Source organism: Acartia tonsa, chromosome 2 (assembly GCF_053477335.1).
Source record: "Acartia tonsa isolate MP-2025a chromosome 2, ASM5347733v1, whole genome shotgun sequence".
In the NCBI taxonomy this organism is placed as follows: Eukaryota; Metazoa; Arthropoda; class Copepoda; order Calanoida; family Acartiidae; genus Acartia; species Acartia tonsa.
The window spans coordinates 55409057-55432722 of NC_137261.1; the positions used below are offsets into that span (position 1 = coordinate 55409057).

General features: G+C 32.5%; 1 protein-coding gene across 4 annotated transcripts in view; it reads right to left on the reverse strand.

Annotated features, from left to right (window-relative positions):
- LOC145312200 (substance-K receptor-like) overlaps positions 1-23666 on the reverse strand; it is a 94319-nt gene that overhangs the window by 16703 nt on the left and 53950 nt on the right. The window contains exons 2-5 of one of the 4 annotated variants that reach the window (XM_080151404.1): positions 21303-21370; positions 17198-17320; positions 6986-7113; positions 1838-1984 (exon numbers count right to left, since the gene is read on the reverse strand). In XM_080151404.1, coding sequence (XP_080007530.1) covers positions 1838-1984; positions 6986-7113; positions 17198-17320; positions 21303-21347 — 443 coding nt within the window. In that variant the 5' untranslated portion in view covers positions 21348-21370. The other 3 variants (XM_080151408.1, XM_080151406.1, XM_080151405.1) reach the window with 3 other exon arrangements.

Sequence of the window (23666 nt, forward strand, 5' to 3'; positions counted from 1 at the left end):
TTATAGCTGGATTGTAAAGGTTAAAATCACATTATATATTAAACCTTAGCTGTCCTAATATTGTGATGTTACACTATGTGACTAAATATCTGTGGTACCAAGATCACATATATAGGTCAACCCTCCTGACAAAGAGAGGCTAATTTATTGGAGAGATGATATTAGCTGTAATATCACATATTTGGAACTCAAAACAGAAAAGTTTTATCCAATGTTTATTAATGAAAATATGAAAACAATGATGACAACATCCATAAAAAAAAGCTCTGAAAGGTAGGATAATTATATGACATAAAAAATCATTGTCAAAAAAATTATATATGAACGTATGGACATTCTGGTAACGATTGTAGAGTTGCTACACTTTCTAAATCATACCTAACTGTTATAGGAATCATCATGCAAAGTTTGAAATCGAAAGGACGATTCTAGCATGTCCAACGGACGGACGGACCCTTATAGAAAAGCTTAGCTTTTCAAAAATAGCTTGGTTTAAAAAAAAAGATTTAATAAACTTTGTCTGTCCTAATTTTATAAGATTTATGGACGTTATACTTATTCTGAGAGAGTCTAACATTATTTTGTTTGCAAAAGATTTAATACTTTCAAAATGAGGCCTCCATATATGTACAATAAGCTCAACAAGCTTAAAAGGACCCTAATATGTCTTATTTTTATCTCTGTACAATATTTTAAAACAGCGGCTACGCCCCTAAAGGAACCCGGTATTAGTGTCGGACTGATTATGGCGTAACAAAAAAAATTAGCCAATGAGAGGACATTATTGACCAATGGTAAAATTCATAGTGGCCTCTCATTGGCTAATTTTTTTTGTTACGTCATAATCAGTCCGACACTAATACCGGGTTCCTCCTAAAGCCTCTGGGGGCACTTAAGGTAAGTCAACCTTTCACTAAAAATTTTAGTTTTAAAAAGAAATGGGGCAAGCAAGAGTAAAGGTTACTACCTCAAAAATTGTTAAATACCTTTAGTGTAGACTCCTTTAAACAGACAGACAAATATACATCCTATTATTTTTTAAAAGAAATAGTTCAGCAATAGCAAACATCATATATACTTATTTGTTAGTTAATTTTAAATTCAACAATATGCAGGCAATATTAAAAAACTAAAAAGGAAAGAATAGTTATTTCTCGTATCGTATTATAAACGGCTTTCCGCGGATATAGAATGTACAATTATAAGATTAAAACTAGTTTTTTTTAGCCCCGAGGTGCCGGAGGCTGGAAGCTGGAAGCTGGTTTTAATCTTATGATTGTACATTTTTATATTCGTAGAAAGCTGGATATAATACGATGCTAGACATAGTTTTTTCGTATAGATGAGAACCGGTTCCTATCCACCGGATTCGAATGAATACGAGAAAATATTTTAAGTAAACAAAATAGAAGAATGTTCCTTTAAGCAATATGATCTTTATACATTTACCATTGGGTTTTACACTCTTTTTATTATTCTATACAAATTTTTACATTCTAGATATCATATAATTCTACAACATAAGCACTTTTGAACAGTTTTATAGCAAATATATATATTTTTTAAAACAATGATATAACAGTTTCTTGAAAAATGAAATAGAAATATCAATTATTTATCAAATTTCTTTTGAAAACTAAATTTTAAAAGAGCGAAAATATATTTCTTTTATTTAGAATTTTTTTTTGGGTTCAACATTTGCAGACTTTTGATACATTTGATTGGATTGCACAAACTAAAAGTGGACCAGTATAATTTACAGTCCAATGCCCGCCCTACCCCTTTCTTCCCCCCTCAAGGTTACTCTTTAAAAACACTCGTTTCGTGATAATTTTACCTGTAAGCAATACAGAACTCCTCTCCCAGATTCCATGTGAGATGTATAATCTCTGAGTCTAGGGTGAACGGGATACAGATGCCTGCCAGCAGGATGTCCCGCAGGGACAGGTTCAATAACAGGTAGTGCCCGGTGTTCCGACTTCTCCTACAAAACAAATTAAAATGTTATTAATCTGCAAGCTTAGCAACTTAAAGTTATATCTGGTTCAAAAATCTTATTTACATAAGTTGTCAAGGACGTTCAAGCCTTTTGCAAACCAAAAACATTTGATATAGGGAGGGAGAATTTTGAGGGAGGCTCCCTTTTATCAGGTTTTTCGGACGTTGTCTAACTTGTTTTAGCAACTACTGTTTATAAAAATATATTGAAATAAAAAAAGCTGTTGATAGTTATCTGTATTACACTTATCTTAAAGGGATAGTTGCATGAAGTGCATTTCAAGAATAAGATATAATTTTAAGTTACAAAAAATAAAAAATGCCCCACAAATTGAAATAGAACATTTAAGAGGAAATAATTTACAGTTCACTAAATTCAAGTTTAAATGCATTTCGTGCAACTACCCCTTTGATTAGAAACGAGAAGAGTTTAATATAAGAATTTATTAGAGGTCCTAAAAATCTTGTAATCTTTCAATCTTTGATAAATCCAGGGATTTTAAGGGATAAGACAATAGAAGTTAAATTGATGTACATCTTCAATTATGATAAAAAAAATTACCCTTTGTTAAAATCAATGGTTGACAAGTTTTTAAAACTGCTTGTTCAAACTAACCCATAAAGAAATAAGGGGTATAGTTCTTTCCACGACATCCCTCTATAAGGAGCGATTCTTCGTATTTTTAAAATGGCTTTTTATAGGTTATTTTAGGTTAGGTTAGGTTATATTGTGTTAGGTGATTGCCCCACAGGGTTAGGTAATTGGCCCCACAGGGTTAGAGCCCCCCGCAGGGGCTAGAAATAGGAAAAAAGCTACTGTGAAAAATACGAAGAATCGCTCCTTATGGAGGGATGTCGTGGAAAGGACTATACCCGAAATAAGAAGAGTAATCATAGTTTTTAAGCCAACAATTGATATTTCATATTTAAAAAACTTTGGGATACCAGTACTATCTTTAGTCCAATGTCCCCTCCCTCCCTGGATATAGCAACAAACAAGAAAGATAACTTAACAGATTAAATTAAATTTCATAATTGGAAACTTCAAAAGTTCAAAATAAGAATCCCTCTTTTATATTTCATTTTTTTAAGTTTACAATATAATGTAAAATCGAGGTATTTGTTTAAAGATTAAAGACTGGTAAATGAAATATAAGTTACTAGCGGCTTCGCCCCTAGCCTCTAGGGGCTTTGCCCCAAGAGGTTTGATCAATCCAATTTTCGTATTTTAGATTTAAAATAAAAAGAAAAAGAAAAAAAAATTTGGGGGGGGGGGAATTATTTTTTTTTTTTTTGGGGGGGGGGTAGTCGACCCCACTATTTTATTTTTAGTTTTAAAAAGAAAAATTTTTTTGGGGGGGGGGTGTATTTTTATTTTTGTCCCACCCCCCAAGAAAATAGTTATAAACCTTCCCGGGAACTATGAGAAGCTACCCTGTAAAGGAGAACCCTATCGGTTCAGCGGTTAGCGAGATCCTTCGCTACAAACAAACAAACAGACAGACATCGTTCTACTTTGTATTATAGATAGCCTATATATTTATATATGTCATTTTCATATAATTTGCAAGGTATCTTTAGGGATAAGACAATAATTTAGAGATAATTTACATTCTAATGTCCCCTCCTTCCCTGAATTTTTATCTGATTTCATAAGATTATCTGGATGCTACATAAATATCATCAAAGATTAAAAGTAGAAATTCTCGATATTAAGTTTTGTACTGCATAAGTTAAAAGACACAATGAATCAAGCCAATTAATATGATTGCTAGATAATTTTCTTAGATTCATATTGACTTTTCATGCGATTTCAATGCTAAAAACTTTGTAATGTTTGTTTTTGTTGTATTGAGTTGTTAAGTAAGATTATATTAGCCCATAATACATAGTACGTGCTGTACATATCTTATAAATAAACCTTTGTGGCAGATAAGCAGGCCTTGCCAGGGAGGAAGGGGACATTGTGAATCATACTAGTACCCCAAAGTTGCTTTCAAACATGCTATTATTTATTGGATCAAAAAACTTTGGGGACTTCTCAAAAATCTTGATTGTGCTTAACTCTGATAATTAAGCATTGGGAATGTTTATCAATTTCTCGGCCATTGTCTTATCCCTTAAGATCCCTGGTACATCACCCAAAGTAATGCAGTTACGAGTGTTATTTGATATCTAATATTTCCTTTGTGTTTACTTAGGAAATCTTTACTTTATTTCAAAACGAGTGGCTGCGCCCCTAGCATCTATGGGCTTTATATTCGACGGGATATGAAAGGGTAGAAAAATAGCCTAAAACCATACAAGACTTATTTAAAATAAATACCCCAAAACCATCTCAGCACCTATAAGAAGCTTCACTGTAAAGGAGAATATTATCGGTTCTGCGGTTAGCGAGATCCTTCGGTACAGACAAACAGACATCCTGTTACTTTATTATAAGGACTAGCGGCTTCGCCCCTAGCCTCTAGGGGCTTTGCCCCAAGAGGTTTAATCAACCTAATTTTTCATATTATAGATTTAAAAAAAAAAAGTTGAAATTTTTTTTTTTGGGGGGGGGTATTTTTCATTTTTTTGGGGGGGTTAGGGGTTTCCCACCCCCCAAGAAAATAGCTTAAAACCATCACAGGACCAGTAGGTATATTCCCTGAAGAGTAGAGCCCAATCGGTTCAGTGGTTACTGAGATCGTAAGCTTCAGACGGACAGACAGACGGACAGACGGACAGACAGACAGACAGACATCGTTCTACTTTGTATTATAGATATAAGGATTATGTAATTTTTAGTTTTTACAAAATAAGATTTAAACTAAATCAACATGTTTTTTATAAACTTAATAAAACTGAGTCAGCTATTTTTCAAAAGTTTATGTAAAAGGTATTTTTAAAATACAATAAATTTAGGTTTAAATGCCTGGGTCTATAAACAGCAGGTTTTTTTGTTCGTGGTTTGATATCCTTTTTAGAATTGTAGGGGAATACCTTGGCCCATAAACAGGTGTTATCGACCTCTATTTTACCCAGGGAGGGTGGGGACATTGGACTGTAAATTATATTGGTCCTTATTAAAGTCGTATAACCACGTTCTCTCATTCATTGGCTTTATAACATTGGGTAGTTTAATGAAATATTGATGAGAATCTTTCAGCTAATAATTTCAATCCACAGAAGGTTAATTTTGTTTCAAATCATTGGGAATTACATTTTTATTCCCAATGATGGTAATAGTTATTTCTTTCATCGTATTATAAACCGCTTTCCGAGGATATAGAATGTACAATTATAAGAATAAAACTAGTTTTTTTAGCCCCGAGGTGCCGAAGGCACGGGCTAATAAAACTGGTTTTAATCTTATGACTGTACATTTCTATATTCGTAGAAAGCTGAATATAATACGATGCTAGACATAGTTTTTTCCACCGGATTCGAATGAATACGAGAATATTATTTTCCCAGATTATATTACCTGGTGCAGAGAGATGATACAATAAAAAGCAAGTTTCCGAGTACAGCTACAACAATTGTGACTAAATACAGTGTGATCCACCTCCATTTGTTTATCATCATTGGGATATTATATTACCTGGTACAGAGTGAGGATACAATAAAAAGCAAGTTTCCGAGTACAGCTACAACAATTGTGACTACATACAATGTGATCCACCCCCATTTGTTTATCATCATTGGGATATTATATTACCTGGTGCAAAGTGAGGATACAATAAAAAGCAAGTTTCCGAGTACAGCTACAACAATTGTGACTACATACAGTGTGATCCACCCCCATTTGTTTATCATCATTGGAATATTATATTACCTGGTACAGAGTGAGGATACAATAAAAAGCAAGTTTCCGAGTACAGCTACAACAATTGTGACTACATACAATGTGATCCACCCCCATTTGTTTATCATCATTGGGATATTATATTACCTGGTGCACAGTGAGGATACAATAAAAAGCAAGTTCCCGAGTACAGCTACAACAATTGTGACTACATACAATGTGATCCACCTCCATTTGTTTATCATCATTGGGATATTATATTACCTGGTGCAAAGTGAGGATACAATAAAAAGCAAGTTTCCGAGTACAGCTACAACAATTGTGACTACATACAGTGTGATCCACCTCCATTTGTTTATCATCATTGGGATATTATATTACCTGGTGCAAAGTGAGGATACAATAAAAAGCAAGTTTCCGAGAACAGCTACAACAATTGTGACAACATACAATGTGATCCACCCCCATTTGTTTATCATCATTGGGATATTATATTACCTGGTACAGAGTGAGGATACAATAAAAAGCAAGTTTCCAAGAACAGCTACTACAATTGTGACTACATACAATGTGATCCACCCCCATTTGTTTATCATCATTGGGATATTATATTACCTGGTACAGAGTGAGGATACAATAAAAAGCAAGTTTCCGAGCACAGCAACAACAATTGTGACTACATACAATGTGATCCACCCCCATTTGTTTATCATCATTGGGATATTATATTACCTGGTGCAAAGTGAGGATACAATAAAAAGCAAGTTTCCGAGCACAGCAACAACAATTGTGACTACATACAGTGTGATCCACCCCCATTTGTTTATCATCATTGGGATATTATATTACCTGGTGCACAGTGAGGATACAATAAAAAGCAAGTTTCCGAGTACAGCTACAACAATTGTGACTACATACAATGTGATCCACCCCCATTTGTTTATCATCATAGGGATATTATATTACCTGGTGCACAGTGAGGATACAATAAAAAGCAAGTTTCCGAGTACAGCTACAACAATTGTGACTACATACAATGTGATCCACCCCCATTTGTTTATCATCATAGGGATATTATATTACCTGGTGCACAGTGAGGATACAATAAAAAGCAAGTTTCCGAGTACAGCTACAACAATTGTGACTACATACAGTGTGATCCACCCCCATTTGTTTATCATCATTGGGATATTATATTACCTGGTGCACAGTGAGGATACAATAAAAAGCAAGTTTCCGAGTACAGCTACAACAATTGTGACTACATACAATGTGATCCATCCCCATTTGTTTTCAGAATTGATCACATAGCCCTCGTCTGAGAATACCTGAAATTAAAATAGCTATAGAATAGTTTTAGACTGCTTTCCGCGGATATAAAAATGTACAATTATACTATTAAAACCACGGCATTAAGGCACGGGCTAACAAAACTTGTATCAATTTTATGATTTAAATTTAAATATTCATAAAAAAAATGTTTGTAATACGATGACATACATGATTTTTCAGTATGGCTTAGAACCAGTTCTAATCCAGTGGATAATCATCAGTTTCGAAGCTATACTGGAATATTTTTTTTTTTACAGAAATATCGTGGATTTCCCTCACATTACCTAGCGAGCTCAGGAAACCTCTTCCCCTTTTTATTGAATAAATTGAAAATAAGCCTGTAAGTCTTATATTTAGATTTTTTATATTAAAGAAAACCCCTAGAGTTTAATATAATGGTATAGTGTTAGATATCTAAACTATATATGTCTGAATTTATATTCTAAATTTATATCCTCCCCCCCCCCCCCCCCCCCACCAAATTATCATATGTTGCACACAGGGATCTAAAGGGATAAGACAATAGCCAATAAATTGATGTACAAAATTACCCCTTATGTAGATTACAATTATTGGTTGAAACGTTTTGACATTCAACTTGAATAAACAACCAATCAAAATAATAAAATAGTCCCCAAAGTTTTTAAGCGCACGAATAAGAAAACTTTATTGTAGAACTTTTGGGACTAGTATAATAGACAGTAGGGTGGGTTCATATCGGAATTAGACAAAGCGGGGATATGCAACAGATAAAATTAACCTTAAAAACATTTCTGACCGAAAAAGAATTTTAAAAAATTGAGTTTTAGAACACGACCACTTAAAAATATAATTCATTACTTATTAGTATGCAAAGACGACATTCAAAAAATTTTTTGAATCAGAACTATGGCTTCATGGTGCTCCCTGGAAAGGCCTTTAGGGGCTGAATCAGGAACTTTTGTCCGTTTCAAAATATCTCGTTCCTAGCCTTAGAAATCACTAAAAAACCAAAAAATTTTAAGGTTTATTGAGAATTGTCCAATTTGTAGAGGTTTTTTAGATTTTCTCAGGCTAGGAACGAGATTTTTTTAAACGGACAAAAGTTCCTGACTCACCTTCTCAAGGCATTTCCAGGAAGCCCCATGAAGCTATAGTTCTGATTTAATAAATTTTTTACTCCCATTTACAAAAAGCTATACAATAGAATGTCTGGTCGTCAGCGGTTTTAAGACTTAGGATAAATTTTCAATCATCCAGAGGTGTATTATATCTATATAAATTGAGTGCAGATCCCCGCTTTGGCCTCAGAAAAAAAATGTCCAAAATCGACCCACCCTAATAGACAGTCTATTATCCCCTCCCTCCCTGTGTTGCACATTAATTATTCTCTTTCAAGTTATAATTTGAAATAATTAATTTAGACTACTCGTATCTAAAGGTTCTAATTGACCAGATAATTATATTAGGAATTTCAATTTAACTAATGTTCAAATTTTTGTTTAAAAGTAAAGTTTAATAATATAAATTATTTATTTATTAGCGGCTGCGCCCCTTGTATTCCAAGGGTTAGAAAAAGCAGAAAAGCGGCCTAAAACCATCCCTGGACCTATGTGGAGCTTTCCTTAATTGGAGAACTATCTCAATTCATTAGTAATTGCAATCTTAAGCTTTTAAATAATACTAGTTGAATCGGCCCTAGCATCCAGGGGAGGGCACTGGAGGTCAGGAAAATAGCTTCAAACCACTTAACACATGTATAAAGATTCCCTGAAAAGTCAATCTATTGGACCACCATTTTCGACATCTTTAGCTACAGACAATATTACTTTATATAATTGGATGATATGTGTGTTTTATCGGCATCTCGAGGCTAAAAAACAAATTTTTTATATCAACGGAAAGCTGTTTATAATACGATGCGATGGATAACTATTGAAAACATGAGAAAAGTTGCTAGTCTCCGTCTGATAAGAAATGGGTTTGCCTAGCCAGCATAATCATATATTTATACAAACAAAAAGCAAATCAATAATCCGATGACAATCTAATTCATGGTATGATTCCGTGCAGTACTAATTCTTAAGTTCTTTTAAGTCTTACAAATTCTATTATATACAGAAGTAAGATTTTTTGTCTAAAGCTTTAGATTTCGATAACTACAGGACTGATATTTCCCGAACTGGTTTTAGTCTATTTTATTTCTAGATTTAGGTCTTGAGATGGTTTTAAGCTATTTTATACCCTCTTTGAATACAGTGCCCCAAGATGCTAGGGGTGCAGCAGCTATCATTTTGAAATGTACAAAAAAAAACAGTGATTTCCAAAAAACAAAAATAGTACTTTTTAAACTTGCATACATTCTCGGACTACTGGGTATCTGCCATCAATATTTCACATATCAAATATTACAAATTTGTATGTTTTGTCAGGGAGGGAGGTGACATTGGGCTGTGAATTTCACTAGTCCCTAAAGTTTCATAATAATGTTTTCTTATTCGTTGTCTTAACAACTTTGGGGAATTTTAATGAATTTTGATTGGTTGGATTATTAAGTTTAATGTTCAAACATTTCAACCACAAATTGTAATCTATAGAAGGGGTAATTGTGTATCATCATTGGGTATTAAATCAATTTATCGGCCATTGTCTTATCCCTTTAGTTTCCCGATGTTTTGTCCTGTTTCATCAGATTTTATATTTGAAAGAAAAACAAAAAGTGAAAAATATGGCAAAGTTTTGGAAAGTAAACACAAAGTTTCAAAAGAGACATTTTTAAAAGCGAAGCGTAGCTTTTCTCTAATTAGGGTCGGTCCGTCCGTACGTCCGTCCGTACGTCCGTCCGTCCGTAACGGATAGCTTTTTTCGTTAATTTAGGCATGTTAGAATTGTCCTATCGATTTCAAATTTTGCATGGTGATTCCTTAATAGTTAGGTACGATTATGAAAGCGTAGCAACTCTATAATCATTAACAATATGTCCGTACGTCCGTTTTAAACATGTTGATTTTTGTAACTTTTTTAACAACAAATTCTTATGTGATCAAATCATCCGATTGATCTGATTTTTGGTATATTGATTCCTGGGAGAACAAAGTATAATGTTATAAGCGAAGCAACTCTATAATCAAGTCCTAAAAATGTAGGTATGTCCATAAACATTATTATGTATAAAGCAGTTTTTCAACAAATTTACTTAGAATTTTGCTTCGAGTCTTATATATTTATATTCTGATTGTTTAATTCTGACAATATATAAGTGTTAATGTCCGTTTGTCCTACCGTTTCAGTGCTTCGCTTTTATGGATGTTGTCATCCTTGTTTAAGTTGAAACATTGTGGCTCGACATGACTGCAACTCTAGTATGATTACCAGAATGTCTGTATGTTCATTTAGAATTTTTTTAAAACTTTATTACAACAATTTTTATAAGATATTTATCTCTCATTTTTGATATAGAATTCCATAGGACTTTTAGGCTCAAGTCTTAAAATACAACTATGCTCTTATTAAGCATCCGGTATTCATCTAATTTTGGGTTAGCGGAATTTTCATTAGTCTTCCAGAAAATGTTGTATATTGAATTGCATTGCTAAAATTATCAATGTTTGTTTGTCCATCTGATTTGTTTGGCTTCACTTTTTTAGATGATGTCATCCTTGTTTTTGTTGTGTTTTTTTGAGTAGCAACAAAAGTTTTTTTTGTATGAAGAAATGTGTTTGTTTTGTTAAAGTGCTGAGTATTAAAAATTCAATATTCTCTCTCTATCTACATCACTATCAGGGTTCGGCAGCCATTGTCGTAACTCCCTTCTATATTGTTTGAAAATCTACATCTAAATACGCTTCTAACTCAATTATTTTGCTCGGCAGCCAAGCGAAAATTAATGGCTAGTAATGGCTGAACCGCAACTGACTCGCAGCCGAGTTGCTTTTTTTCTCATAAATTTTGGCGGCTGCCATGCTATGCTCTCTATGAAGATTTCCTTGAAAACAAATACAAATTCTCTGATTCTACAGAGAGTAATGTACTCTTCTAGTTATGAAGGTCTTGTTTAATGTTTTTCTTTTTAAAAGCGAAGCTTTTCTTTAATTAGGATCGGTCCGTACATAACGGATAGCTCTTTTCGTTGATTTAGGCATGTTAGAATTGTCCTATCGATTTCAAACTTTGAATGATGATTCCTATAGGAGTTAGGTACGAGTTAGAAAGCAAAGCAACTCTATAATCGTTACCAAAAAGTCCGTACGTCCATTTTAAAAATATTACTTTTTAACAACAAATTTTTATGTATTAAATTGGTCTGCTTGTTGGAATACTGATTCCTAGGACAACAAAGTACAAAGTTATCAGCGAAGCATCTCTATAATCAAGTCCTAAAAATGTAAGTATGTCCATAAAAAGTATTCTGTATTTAAGTAGTTTTTCAGCAAATTAACATATAAATTTGTTTCGAAATTATAATCTATAATTCTGATTATTCAGTTCTGACACTCTTCAAAGGTTAATGTTTGTTTGTCCTACCGTTTCAGAGCTTAGCTTTTATGGATGTTGTCATCCTTTTTCAAAAAACTTCAGTAGTGGTAATTCAAGAATAATTAAAATTAGATGATTATCCTATCCTAAAAATCCTAAAAAATTTCAGATTATAAAATTACATAAAGTTACAATCAGACCGAATCATTACAGGAATCTTAGTAAATAATCAAGATAGATAGAAAGTATACCATATATGTAAAACAGTTTTCACTAATATTTCTTATGTTGGCAAATGGATTTAGTTTTCTTCATTTAATTTATCAAGTTGACATGTGTTCACAGAGAGGGTGGGGGCATTGGTCTGTAAAAAAAACTAGTCTAGTTTTTAAATGACCTCTAAATACTTTTTTAGCCGGATACCGGATATCCGGTATCCGGATAGTTTCAATATCAAGTATCCAGCCGGATATCTAGCCAACGCTCGATATCCGGCAAACTACCGGATATCCGGCAGTAAAAAGCAGCCGAATATCCGGTATCCGGATAGTTTCAGTATCCTGTAACCGGCCGGATATCCGGCCAAACCGGATATCCGGCCCAACCCTAATACAAACCGCCTTGTTTCAAAGTTTCTATAAATATTAAGCTACAGAAGGGGAAATTTTGTTTATCATAATTGATGATGAACATCAATTTATCGTCCAATTTCTTATCCCGTAATAACCCTGAATTTGAAAGGTTGGATGGAAATCAATTATCATAAATGTCAGAGATAAAACATTGTTTCCAAAATTTAAATGTATTTCTCTCATTAGATTTTCTGTTTAATTAGTTTGATATTAATTAATATTCTTCAAGAATTTCTATTTTATTAAGCTAGATTTATAGTAGATAGAGGTATGTACGTAGATATTGCTGAAACAATAAAAAAAATGACGTCATACTGGCCAATTATTGGTCAATTCAAATGTATACTGGTCTGCCATTGGTAATTTAGTATGTGTATTGGCCTATCATTAGTTATTTGTATTGTATGGCGTCATTTTTTATAGGCACCTTAATGAGCTTCAATGTGGATATCAGTGTCTATTATCTATGTCTATTATTTTTGTATTCTTTGGACTAGTCTCTATTTTTCAGTGAAACTTCTTATAGGACCAGGGCTGATATGCATCCCCCTTCTTAGATGCTCTTAGAAGATAGGGGCGCAACTGCTGGTTTTTTAAAAAGGTGTACAAAATTATGTTTGATATAAAACATGCCTAAACGTAATAGTTTATGCATGTATTCATGCCTACTTTTCATTGATGTAAGAAAGTGAGAATAAGACCCCGGAAGATATAGCCCCAGTCAGCCGCAGTCAAACCGCTTAATTTTGTATAATCCGCAACCGAATCCGCCAATTATTTAAAAATAGATTACTAACCAAGTGCCTAAAAAAGCTTTTTTTATAATAAGGTTCCGTTCGTCCGTAAGGGACCTCTCTTATCATTAATGTAAGCATGTTATAATTGTCATATCAATTTTAAACTCAGCATGTTTATAACTGAGATAGTTAGGTACACTTTAGAAAACGTAACCTCTCTATATTCAAGTCAGAAAACGTATGTTAACATCAAATATCTTGTACTTAAGCTTATTAAATGACATAATTAAAATTTTTAGCTGGTATATGTTTGTCAATGTTAGTTATATCAAGCTGCCCTTTTGGGTCATGGAAAGAAAAAAAGTTGCGGGTTTCCTAGGATTTTCCCAGTAGCTTTTGAAAGGTTATTTTAGGTTATGTTAGGTTAAGTAAATGTTAATGATTGCCCTAAGAGGGTTAGAAAATATACCCCGCAGGAGCTAGAAATAGGAAAAAAGCTACTGTGTAAATGCGACGAAAACCGCAACTTCGTTTTCTTTCCATGATCCTTCCTTTTTTCAAATTAATTCGTCATATAAATGAGCGGATGCCGATCCTTAAGAATTTCTTAGCAAGTATATACAGAGGCCTCAAAAATAAATAAACAATCAGAAAAGAATTTTACTTTAGGCATTTTTCTCACTAATTTATTCATTTCATAACACAATTTTAAAATTAAATATCATGAAACTGTTTCATATTATGGCCTATTTATTGATCTAATGTGGATAAAAGTATAAATATTATTACAAAATAAAGACAGCTTTTTGCTTGACTTAAAATTTTGCAAATGTAAACAAATATTGAGGGAGAATGTTGTTTTGAATGGGAAGAGTCCAGGGATCTTAAGAGATAAGACAATAGCCGATAAATGAACGTAAAAACCCAATGTTGATACACAAATTAACCCTTCTGTAGATTAAAATTATTGGTTAAAAGAATTACTACCAATTTGTAACCAACCAATTAAGAACCCCAAGTTTTTAAAATATCAAATAATATAATGCGGTTGTAAAACTTTGGATACCAGTGTAATTATCAGTCCAATGTCCCCTCCCTCTCTGGGAGTTTTGAATCAATCTTAAACATACCTCTTTTTATAGTATATTGGCCACATAATAAATATATTAAACATAGAGTTAAAAATTATTCGAAATCTCATATTGAAATTATTAGCGGCTGCTATACAATAGAATCAAAATTCTCCATATTGGAAGTAAATTAGAAGGTGTTATAATATAGCCTAAACCCATCCCATGACTGGGAACTATTTGAATCTTCCCTAATCACTGGTTAACTACTGTAATCTGTAAGAAGTCTAAAGCTGGTCCAAATGGGCTTTACTCTTCAGCAAAATAAATGGCTTCGGGTGGTTTTAGACTATAAATCTGATCTCCCTTGCCCTCCCCTAGTAGCTGGGGGAATAGATCTTTAGTATAGATGTATATACAGACAACTACCTCCCTCTTATTTTCAAAGAACTCTTTCGTCTGCTTCTAAATTATTTTCTGCTACTTGGCTGTGGTAATATAAGCGATACCATTGGTTGATTTTTAATGACACAATGGAAAGGTTGCACCAGGTGGTTGGATGTGGAGATACAGTTATTTAACCCTTTCTCCCTCTAGTGTTTTACTCTAATGCTGGGGGCGAGATAAGTAGTTTCAACCTAAAGATTATAAATTTTATCTAATATTATACCTTTATACGCAGAGAAAAATTTATGAAAGTGTGAAAATATTGTATAAATAAGATGTCTGAAAAAAAATATTTTTTCCAGAAAATGAAAAAGATATTTTTATTTTTGATATACCTACTAAACAAGGAATAATATTTCTATATAGATGACAAAAAATGAACAATGTATTTAAAACAGACATTTTTAAAAGCGAAGCTTTTCTATAATTAGGGTCGGTTTGTCCGTCCGTCCGTCCGTCCTTCCGTAACGGATAGCTTTTTTCGTTCATTTAGGCATGTTAGAATTGTTCTATCGACTTCAAACTTTGCATGATGATTCCTTTAGGAGTTAGGTACGATTTAGAAAGCGTAGCAACTCTATAATCGTTACCATAATGTCCGTACGTCCATTTTAAACATGTTAATTTTTAACTTTATTAACAAAAAATTTTTGGGGATATAATAATCCGCTTGATCTGATTTTTGGAGAACTGATTCCTATTACAATAAGGTACAATAATATAAGCGAAGCATCTCTTTAATCAAGTCCTAAAATGTCAGTATATCCTTAAACAGAATTCGGTATTTAAGAAGTTTCGCAACAAATTTACGTATAAATTTGTCAAAACATATGTATTTATATTTTGTATATTCAGTTCTGACACTTCACAAGAGTTAATGTTCGTCTGTCATACCATTTCAGAGCTTCGCTTTTATGGATGTTGTCATCCTTGTTAGAGTTTAAATTAAATGTAAAATAGTTAAGCAAAAAAGCAATCAGTTCTTATCTGTGTTTAGGTATTTAATTCTTAAAATAAAGTAATAGGATCTCTGTTTATATGTCTGTACCGAAGGATCTTGCTAACCGCTAAACCGATATGGTTCTCCTTTACAGTGTAGCTTCTGGTAGGTCCTGGGAAGGTGCTAGGGCACCACCACACTCCCAGGAGAAATCACCAAAAATTTTAAAAAATATATAAAGCGCTGCAAAGCGGATAATTTTTGGTAAACATTTAATCTTATCATAGATTGAAAAGAAAACATTTTACGTGCTCCTAGAGGCCTCTAGTGGCAGCTGCTACTATAATAATATATTCATTTACAGACGGAGAGGCCCTAAGTATTAAGTAGCTACGCTGTTAAAATAACTAAAGTCGTGTCCACAATATGATCTTGACCCATATAAAGATATACATATATAACATAATATATTCTTGGACTATAATAAACAAGGATGACAACATCCATAAGTAGCACAAAAAAAGACTAACATACAAATAGTGTTTTAAAAAAGATGTTCAGTGGCCATAACGTTATAATAAATAGAAATGTTTATATAATTTTATAAAAGCAAATCTCCTGTATTATGACCAACAGACTAACGGACCAAGTAAGCTAGATAAAAAATATGCATATTCATCCAAGAGATCAGTCGGCTTAGTTGGGAGCTGAGAAACTAACAGACAGACGGAAATATCTAATTATAGAGTAGCTTCGCTACTAATAACGAAGTTGGCAAGGGTTAGAAAATCAGATAGACCTATACATATATATTAACATGAGGCCTAGAACAACTTGGGAAAATTCCTCAATCACGGACACGAATCTCATTCATTTCCGCCGGATACAAACCGGTTCTAAGACTTGATTAAATAGCATCTCACATAGGGTTTACTAAAGTTGTCTACGAGGACGTAAATAAAAATCAAAGGATTAGTTGTCAGCCTCATCTTTTGGCTTTTCTTACCTATAACCCTCTATTTTCTATTTTCGTATCTACGGACAACTGCCATATAAAAATTCATGTCATATCTGATAGTAACAACTTTTTAACAAGAAATAAAATCATAAAAAATAATCTTATTACCTATTTAGGTTGTTAGAAATACCTACGGATCAAAAGTTTAATCCTAGTGCAAAACATCATCAAAGAATGGGGAGTAAAAAGTAGAGTGTATATTTAGGTAGCTTAGTAGATAGGTAGCTATATAAATATATAACCCACTCTTTATATGAGTTCATATCTATTAAAAGTCGAAAATACCCTTCCTTATTTCAAACGTTTTTCTATAAAGGGAGTAGTTTTTTGTTTATTTATCTATCAATTTAGTTCAGGTTAGGTTACATTGGATACTTGTTAGCCCCATAGGGGTAAGGCCTAGGCATAGAAAGAAAGAAACAACCACCCCCCCCCCCCCCTCCACAATTTATTTTCAATTTATCTAAAAAAATAAGATGACAGGGTTCATGTCTCGATTGGTACATTTTGAGAAGAAAACTACCTAAAAATAGTTATTTCTCGTATAGTATTATAAACTGCTTTCCGCGGATATAGAATGTACAATTATAAGATTAAAACCAGTTTTTTAGCCCCGAGGTGCCGAAGGCTCCGGCTAAAAAAACTGGTTTTAATCTTATGATTGTACATTTCTATATTCGTAGAAAACTGGATATAATACGATGCTAGACATAGTTTTTTCGTATGGATGAGAACCGGTTCCTATCCACCGGATTCGAACGAATACGAGAAAAGAACTTACCATTTTAACACCAGTATCTGTGACTTTCTCAATGATGTCATTGGCCAGATCATCTAGAGGCTTCAAGCTCATGTCCAGGTTCATTGCTGGAGGTACTACAGAGGATACGTCATAGTCAGAATCCTACAATAATAGATTTGTAAACCTAGATGTCCAGGTTCATTGCTGAAGGTACTACGGAGGATACGTCATAGTCAGAATCCTAAAATAATAGATTTGTTACACTAGATGGTCAATTAGATAGAGCTATCCGTCCAAATAAAAAAAAATGCGGTTGTGATAGATTTAGACAGAATAATTCGGCAAACTAAATAAAAATAACCCTACCTAATCAATTAGATACAATAAACCCAGTGGCTGCTATTCAGCCAACTAATTCCATTTGAAATTGCTGAAATTTAGATACTTTGTTAGAGTAAAGTTGCAGTTAAACTTGTTTTTTTCGTGTAACTGACAGGGAAGTGGGTAAGAAGTGAAGAAAAAAGGTAAGGAGGTTTAGTGGAAATTTTCACTCAGAATTGTTTGTCAGAATCACATTCCCTTTTCCCTGAATAAACCCTTTAATTTTAAAAAGAAATTACAATGTAATATATTTAATACCATAGATTGTAAATCAGACACTAAAATCCGTCAAACAGGTATACATCTATACTTTATTCTTGCAGTACTTTATGGATATTTTCCCTTGTACTTTTTTACCCTACTGGGTGTCTGTCATAGGAAAATTATATCGTTTTTAAAATCCAGAATCGTATCTTTGAAGACATTTGTGTTTCCTAATCTTGTAAATCTGGATATTTGATATTTGTCAAAGTTACTAACAGCGAAGCTTGCTACATTTGGTGGCCAGTAGGTCGGTCAACCCTCATTCAATTCTTACGTTCATTTTAAGCAAACTAATTTTGTCATAATCAATTATTGTTTAATTAACTAGCTTTTTAAAAGTTTTAAAAGCTATTGATCCATCTCAATCCATCGCTACTTTATCAAACTAACATCTTTGTACAGGCCGGCCATGTACCTATATATTTCAAAAAATAATGTTTTTATTTTCAATCGTCTTAAAACTTTTTTGACTTTTTAAACATATTTACACTCGCGCTATATATCTATTAGTGTTTTTTAAAGTTAAATTCTTGTACGATTAAACATAATTTGGTCCAATTATCTGATTTTTTAGCTTTGATGTTTGTTTGTCATCCTTGTTATTATGCAATTAATGCACTGAGCAGTAAGCATTAACATAATTCTTAATTCTAGTTATAAAATCTACTTAAAATCATGAACAATGTATGTTTAGATTTATTTGCAAAAAAATGTGCTTAAAGTCCGATTATAATACAGTTTTATAATAGATACATAGAAAAGTAGATCGTAATGATGGGGTGGGGGAGGGTGGAGGAATTGGACTGTTATCTTATTCGTTGGCTTAAAAACTTTAGATACTTTTATTAAGTATAATTATTTTTTTAATATATAAATATATGAATTCAACAGGGATCTAAAGGCATAATTTATTTACATCCCAAATAATTATACACAAAATTACCCTTTTGTAGATTACAATTAGTAGTTGAAACTTTTGGACAATCAACTTAATGAACCAATCAATCAATGAAGTTCCCAAGGTTGTTAAGCCAACGATTAAGAAAACGTTATTATAAAACTTTGGGGACTAGTGTATTAAACAGCCCAATGTCCCCTCACTCCTTGGAATTCAAGAGCTGATTAATTATAAAGAAGAAGGGAAATTAAATGACATTTTATTTTACTTCTTTAAGAAGAATCCAATATTTTAGTAGACTACCTCCACTTTCCTATTTTTTCAATTTTCATTTTTCTAAAAATTATATTTGGTAACAGAATCATATTTTTAGGTAGGCACACATAAAAGCTCTCTATAAAATTCTGAATGTCTAAACTTTTATGGGAAACCTGATTTTCTATTGAAGATAGAAGTCAGATTTTATTGTATAAAGATTTCTTTGATCAATGTCGGTCCGTCGGTAATGCTATGAAGATTTATGTATTGTGAAATTTTTATTTTAACAGCTGTTTTGTTAGATTTTTTATTATTTTACTGACCAATAGGAATCTCTCTTTCTCAGCTGCTATCTAATTTATAGTACGGAAATTATTGTCCCTTGTTTTTTTTAAGCTTTACTACTTATGTATGTTGCTATCCTTGTTTAAACCTACTTTATCTATCATTACCAAATAAAATCTTCATCTTTTTAAAGCTTATTAAGGATTAAAGGGTTATTGGCACCTCTCTTTCAAAATAAGTAATGTTGACACTTTTTTCTTACATGTAAGGGTGCCCCCATTAACTTAGGTGGGTGTCACATATCATCCACAAAATGTTTGACATTTTCAAACCATCAGAAAAATGATTATTAATGCAAAAACTGCTTCTTCCCCTAGGACATACTGGTCCCCAAAGCTTTATAAAAACGCTGTCTTATTCGTTGGCTTAAAAAACTTATTAGACTTTCATTGAACTTTGATTTGTTGGTTCCAAACTATAAATGTATAAGCATTTATACTGCTAATTACTGATTTAAATCTAATGAAGGGGTAATTTTATTTAAAATTATATGGGAATACATCGATGCATTATCCCTTAAGATACCTGCCTTTGCTTCCTTTAATCATTTAACATCTTATTTAATTTATTGTCTAATTGCGAATATAAAAAACACTGGACAGACAATAAGCGGAAGTGATGGAACACCACTTTGATGTTGAGTACTTGAAGAAAAAAAGGTTTCAAGCATCAACTAATCTCCTGATGACAGACACCCAGTAGATCGAGAAAAGTACATTAAAAGTAAGTTTAAAAAGTACATTGGCAAATGAACACTACAATACTGCTTCTAAAACTCTAAGTGAATCTCTTTGTCTTTATTCATCCTATTGTATAAAGTAGTAAGGTTTTTTTGTCTGTTTCTTAGGATTTTGAAAGCTACTGGACCAATTAAGGTTATTATGTAAGGGAAGCTTCACATTTGTCCCCTGATGGTTTTAGGCTATTTTGTTTTTTAGATTAGAGTCCTAGGATAGTCTTTTCTTATTTCCTTCCCTATCTTACCCCTTTGTATACAAAGTTCCTAAATATTAGGGGAGCAGCCGCTAGTGTCTTTTTAACAAACAATATTAGTAAAACAAAATATGTGCTGTACAAAATCTGACCCAAGAATAACCCCATCTCAATTTTTTCACACTAAGTAAGCCTTTTTTTCACATACACACTTTTACACACACACGCCACACACACCACACACACAAAAAAAAGATGAATGGGTTAATTCTTATTCCCCTGATTTTTTATTGTAAAGTAACATCAAGTGTTTTTCAAGCCCCCATGTTTTTTTTAAAAGCGAAGCTTTTCTATAATTAGGGTCGGTCCGTCCGTACGTCCGTACGTCCGTCCGTCCGTCCGTCCGTACGTCCGTACGTCCGTAACGGATAGCTTTTTCCGTTAATTTAGGCATGTTAGAATTGTCCTATCGATTTCAAATTTTGCATGGTGATTCCTTTAGTAATTAGGTACGATTTAGAAAGCGTAGCAACTCTATAATCATTACCAAAATGTCCGTACGTCCATTTTAAACATGTTGATTTTTTTACTTTTTTAACAACAAATTTTTATGTGATCTAATCATCGGATTGATCTGATTTTTGGTATATTGATTCCTGGGACAACAAAGTATAATGTATTAAGCGAAGCAACTCTATAATCAAGTCCTAAAAATGTAAGTATGTCCAAAAAAAATTTCCTGTATCAAGCAGTTTTTCAACAAATTTACTTACAATTTTGCTTTGACTCTTATAAATTTATATTGTGATAATTAAGTTCTAACACTATACAAGTGTTAATGTCCGTTTGTCCTACCGTTTTAGTGCTTCGCTTTTATGGATGTTGTCATCCTTGTTATAAATAAAGCCAACAAAAAAATGATGTCCTTTAATATAAAAATAAATTTATTATTATAAAATTCTTATTCCAATTTTTTTATTGATAATTTATACGTCAATGTCGTTGAGGCAAATAATAAAAAATAAATAAAAAAAGTTTTGAATGAATTGGACAATTCTATTTTACCTTGTTGAAGATGGCATCATCCAGATCGTCCATTATTTTTTCCATTTTCTTACTAGTGTCAGGTCAACCTGAAATAAAAACAATAAATGTATTACGTTTAGATGTATAACCCAGAAGACTAAATGGATACAGTGTTTTCGTCTGCTAGCAAATTGCTTTCTGCTCTTTAGTAGTGACTTGGCTGTGTTTGGAGAACCAAAGACCCAATTAAAAGTCTGCGAAGGGTTCGCGTAGGAACTTATATTTATTTAACCTCTTCCCCCTCTATTGTTTTACTTTAATATAAAAATACACAATCAATATCTTGGAACAATACACGGGTCTAGCTAGTGTTAAAAGGAAATTAGCCTGGCTCAGAGCCGCACATATGCCTCAATTAAAAACAAAAATACAATTGTTTTGTTAAGGCTATTTTTAAGCTATTTTCTTTAAATCTAATTAATAAACCTTTTCGCCTTAATTAAAGAAAATCTTTTCTGTTAAGAGGACACAAAAATAAACAAGATGCAGTTGTTTTTGCAAACTTCGAAAACAAAATTGCAAATATAAATAATAAAATGCCCAAACCAATAACTTTGCTTTTTACAATGTTCGCAGATTTTCTAAAGATTTTGCAAATTTCAGCACATTTTTATTAATAAATGTATTATAAAAGATGCTAGAATAGTAGAAGAAAGGCATAAAATAGGATTGTATAAAGGGACAAGACAATGGATGATAAATTAATTTACAATATACATCCCCAATAATGATCAACATAATTACACTTCTGTATAATAAAATTATAGGCTGAAACATTTAGACACTGTTAGTTCGGAACCAACCAATTAGAATTCAATAAAAGTACCCAACGTTTTAGAGTTAACAAGTAAGAAAACGTGGACTTAAAACTGTTAGTCCTAGTGTAATTTATAGTCTGGTGTCCCCTACCTTTCTGGGTGCAATAAAACTAGTAAAAATAAAAGGATTTCGGCTCGGCTGCGGCTTCCACTGAAAATTAAGACGGCTGTTTGGAAAGACTGTCGGTTTCGTTGAAATTTTCGGTATCCCGACGCTTTGGCCAAAAATAAATGCGGTTGCAGAACCACTAACAGTTGTGCAAACTTCAACCAATTTAAAAAGTGTTATAAAATAAGAAAATATTACAGGTATTTTTTTAAAGAAGGAAGGGAAGGGAATTGGGCTTTAATTTATTGGTACTCAAAGTTTTATAAACACTTTATCACATTCGTTGGCTCAAAACTTTGAGTACTTTTATTGAATTTTAATTTGTTGGTTCCAAACTAGAAGTGCCCAAACTTTTCACCTAAAAATTCTAATCTACAGAAGGGGTATTTTGCTTTTCATTTGAGATGAATACTAATTAATCAACTTTTATAGTGGATATCCAATTACATTATTATCCCTTTAGATCCCTGTTTAAAATAGGTACTTAAGTTATGCACATTATATTTTATGATACATTTATGCATGTTTAATAAGTATTTAAAATTAGATTGACTATTCTTTTAAACAGCGTTAGTTTGTTTTACAATAATCATAAAAAAAAGCCGTTAGATAACAGTATTTAAATAGAAAGCGATAAAAGGATAATAAAATTATAGGCGTACAAACGAAGAAAAAATGCTACTTACAAAGACATAGAAAAGTAATCATAATAAAAAAAATAATAGTAGAAAAATTTAATCTATAATTAAAGGAAGACACAATCTTAGTTTTAAGCAACTTTTTTTTTAATTTGAACTATGCATGATGATTACTTTAATAGTTAGGTCCAATTTGGAAAACGTAGCAACTCTATAATCATTACCGTAAATTCCGTATGTCCTATAAATGATAAACTGACGATAATTAAAAGTGAACCTATTCTAAAATTAGGTTCTGTCCGCCCGTCATGAACAGTTAGCTCTTTTCGTTAATTTAAACTGGTTAGAATTGTCCTATCGATTTAAAACTTTGTATGATGATTCTTCTAACAATTAGGTATAATCTAGGAAGTGCAGCAACTTTATAATCGTTACAAGAAAGTCTGTATGTCCATTTAGAATATGCTGACAACAAATTTTTTTATGTTATAATTATCTTATTCATCTTATATTGGAATACTAATACCTATTATCACATGGTATAATTTTATAAGCGAGGTATCTCTATAATAAGTCCTAAAATACAAGTATGTCCTTAAACAGTATCCTATATTTAAGAAGTTTTGCAAAAATAATTACTTACAATTCTGTTTAGACATATGCATTAACATCTGCTTATTCAGTTCTGACACGCTTAATGTTCGTTTGTCCTACCGTTTCAGGGCTTCCTTTTTATGAATGTTGTCATCCTTGTTTCAATGAAATCCAACACCTCCCT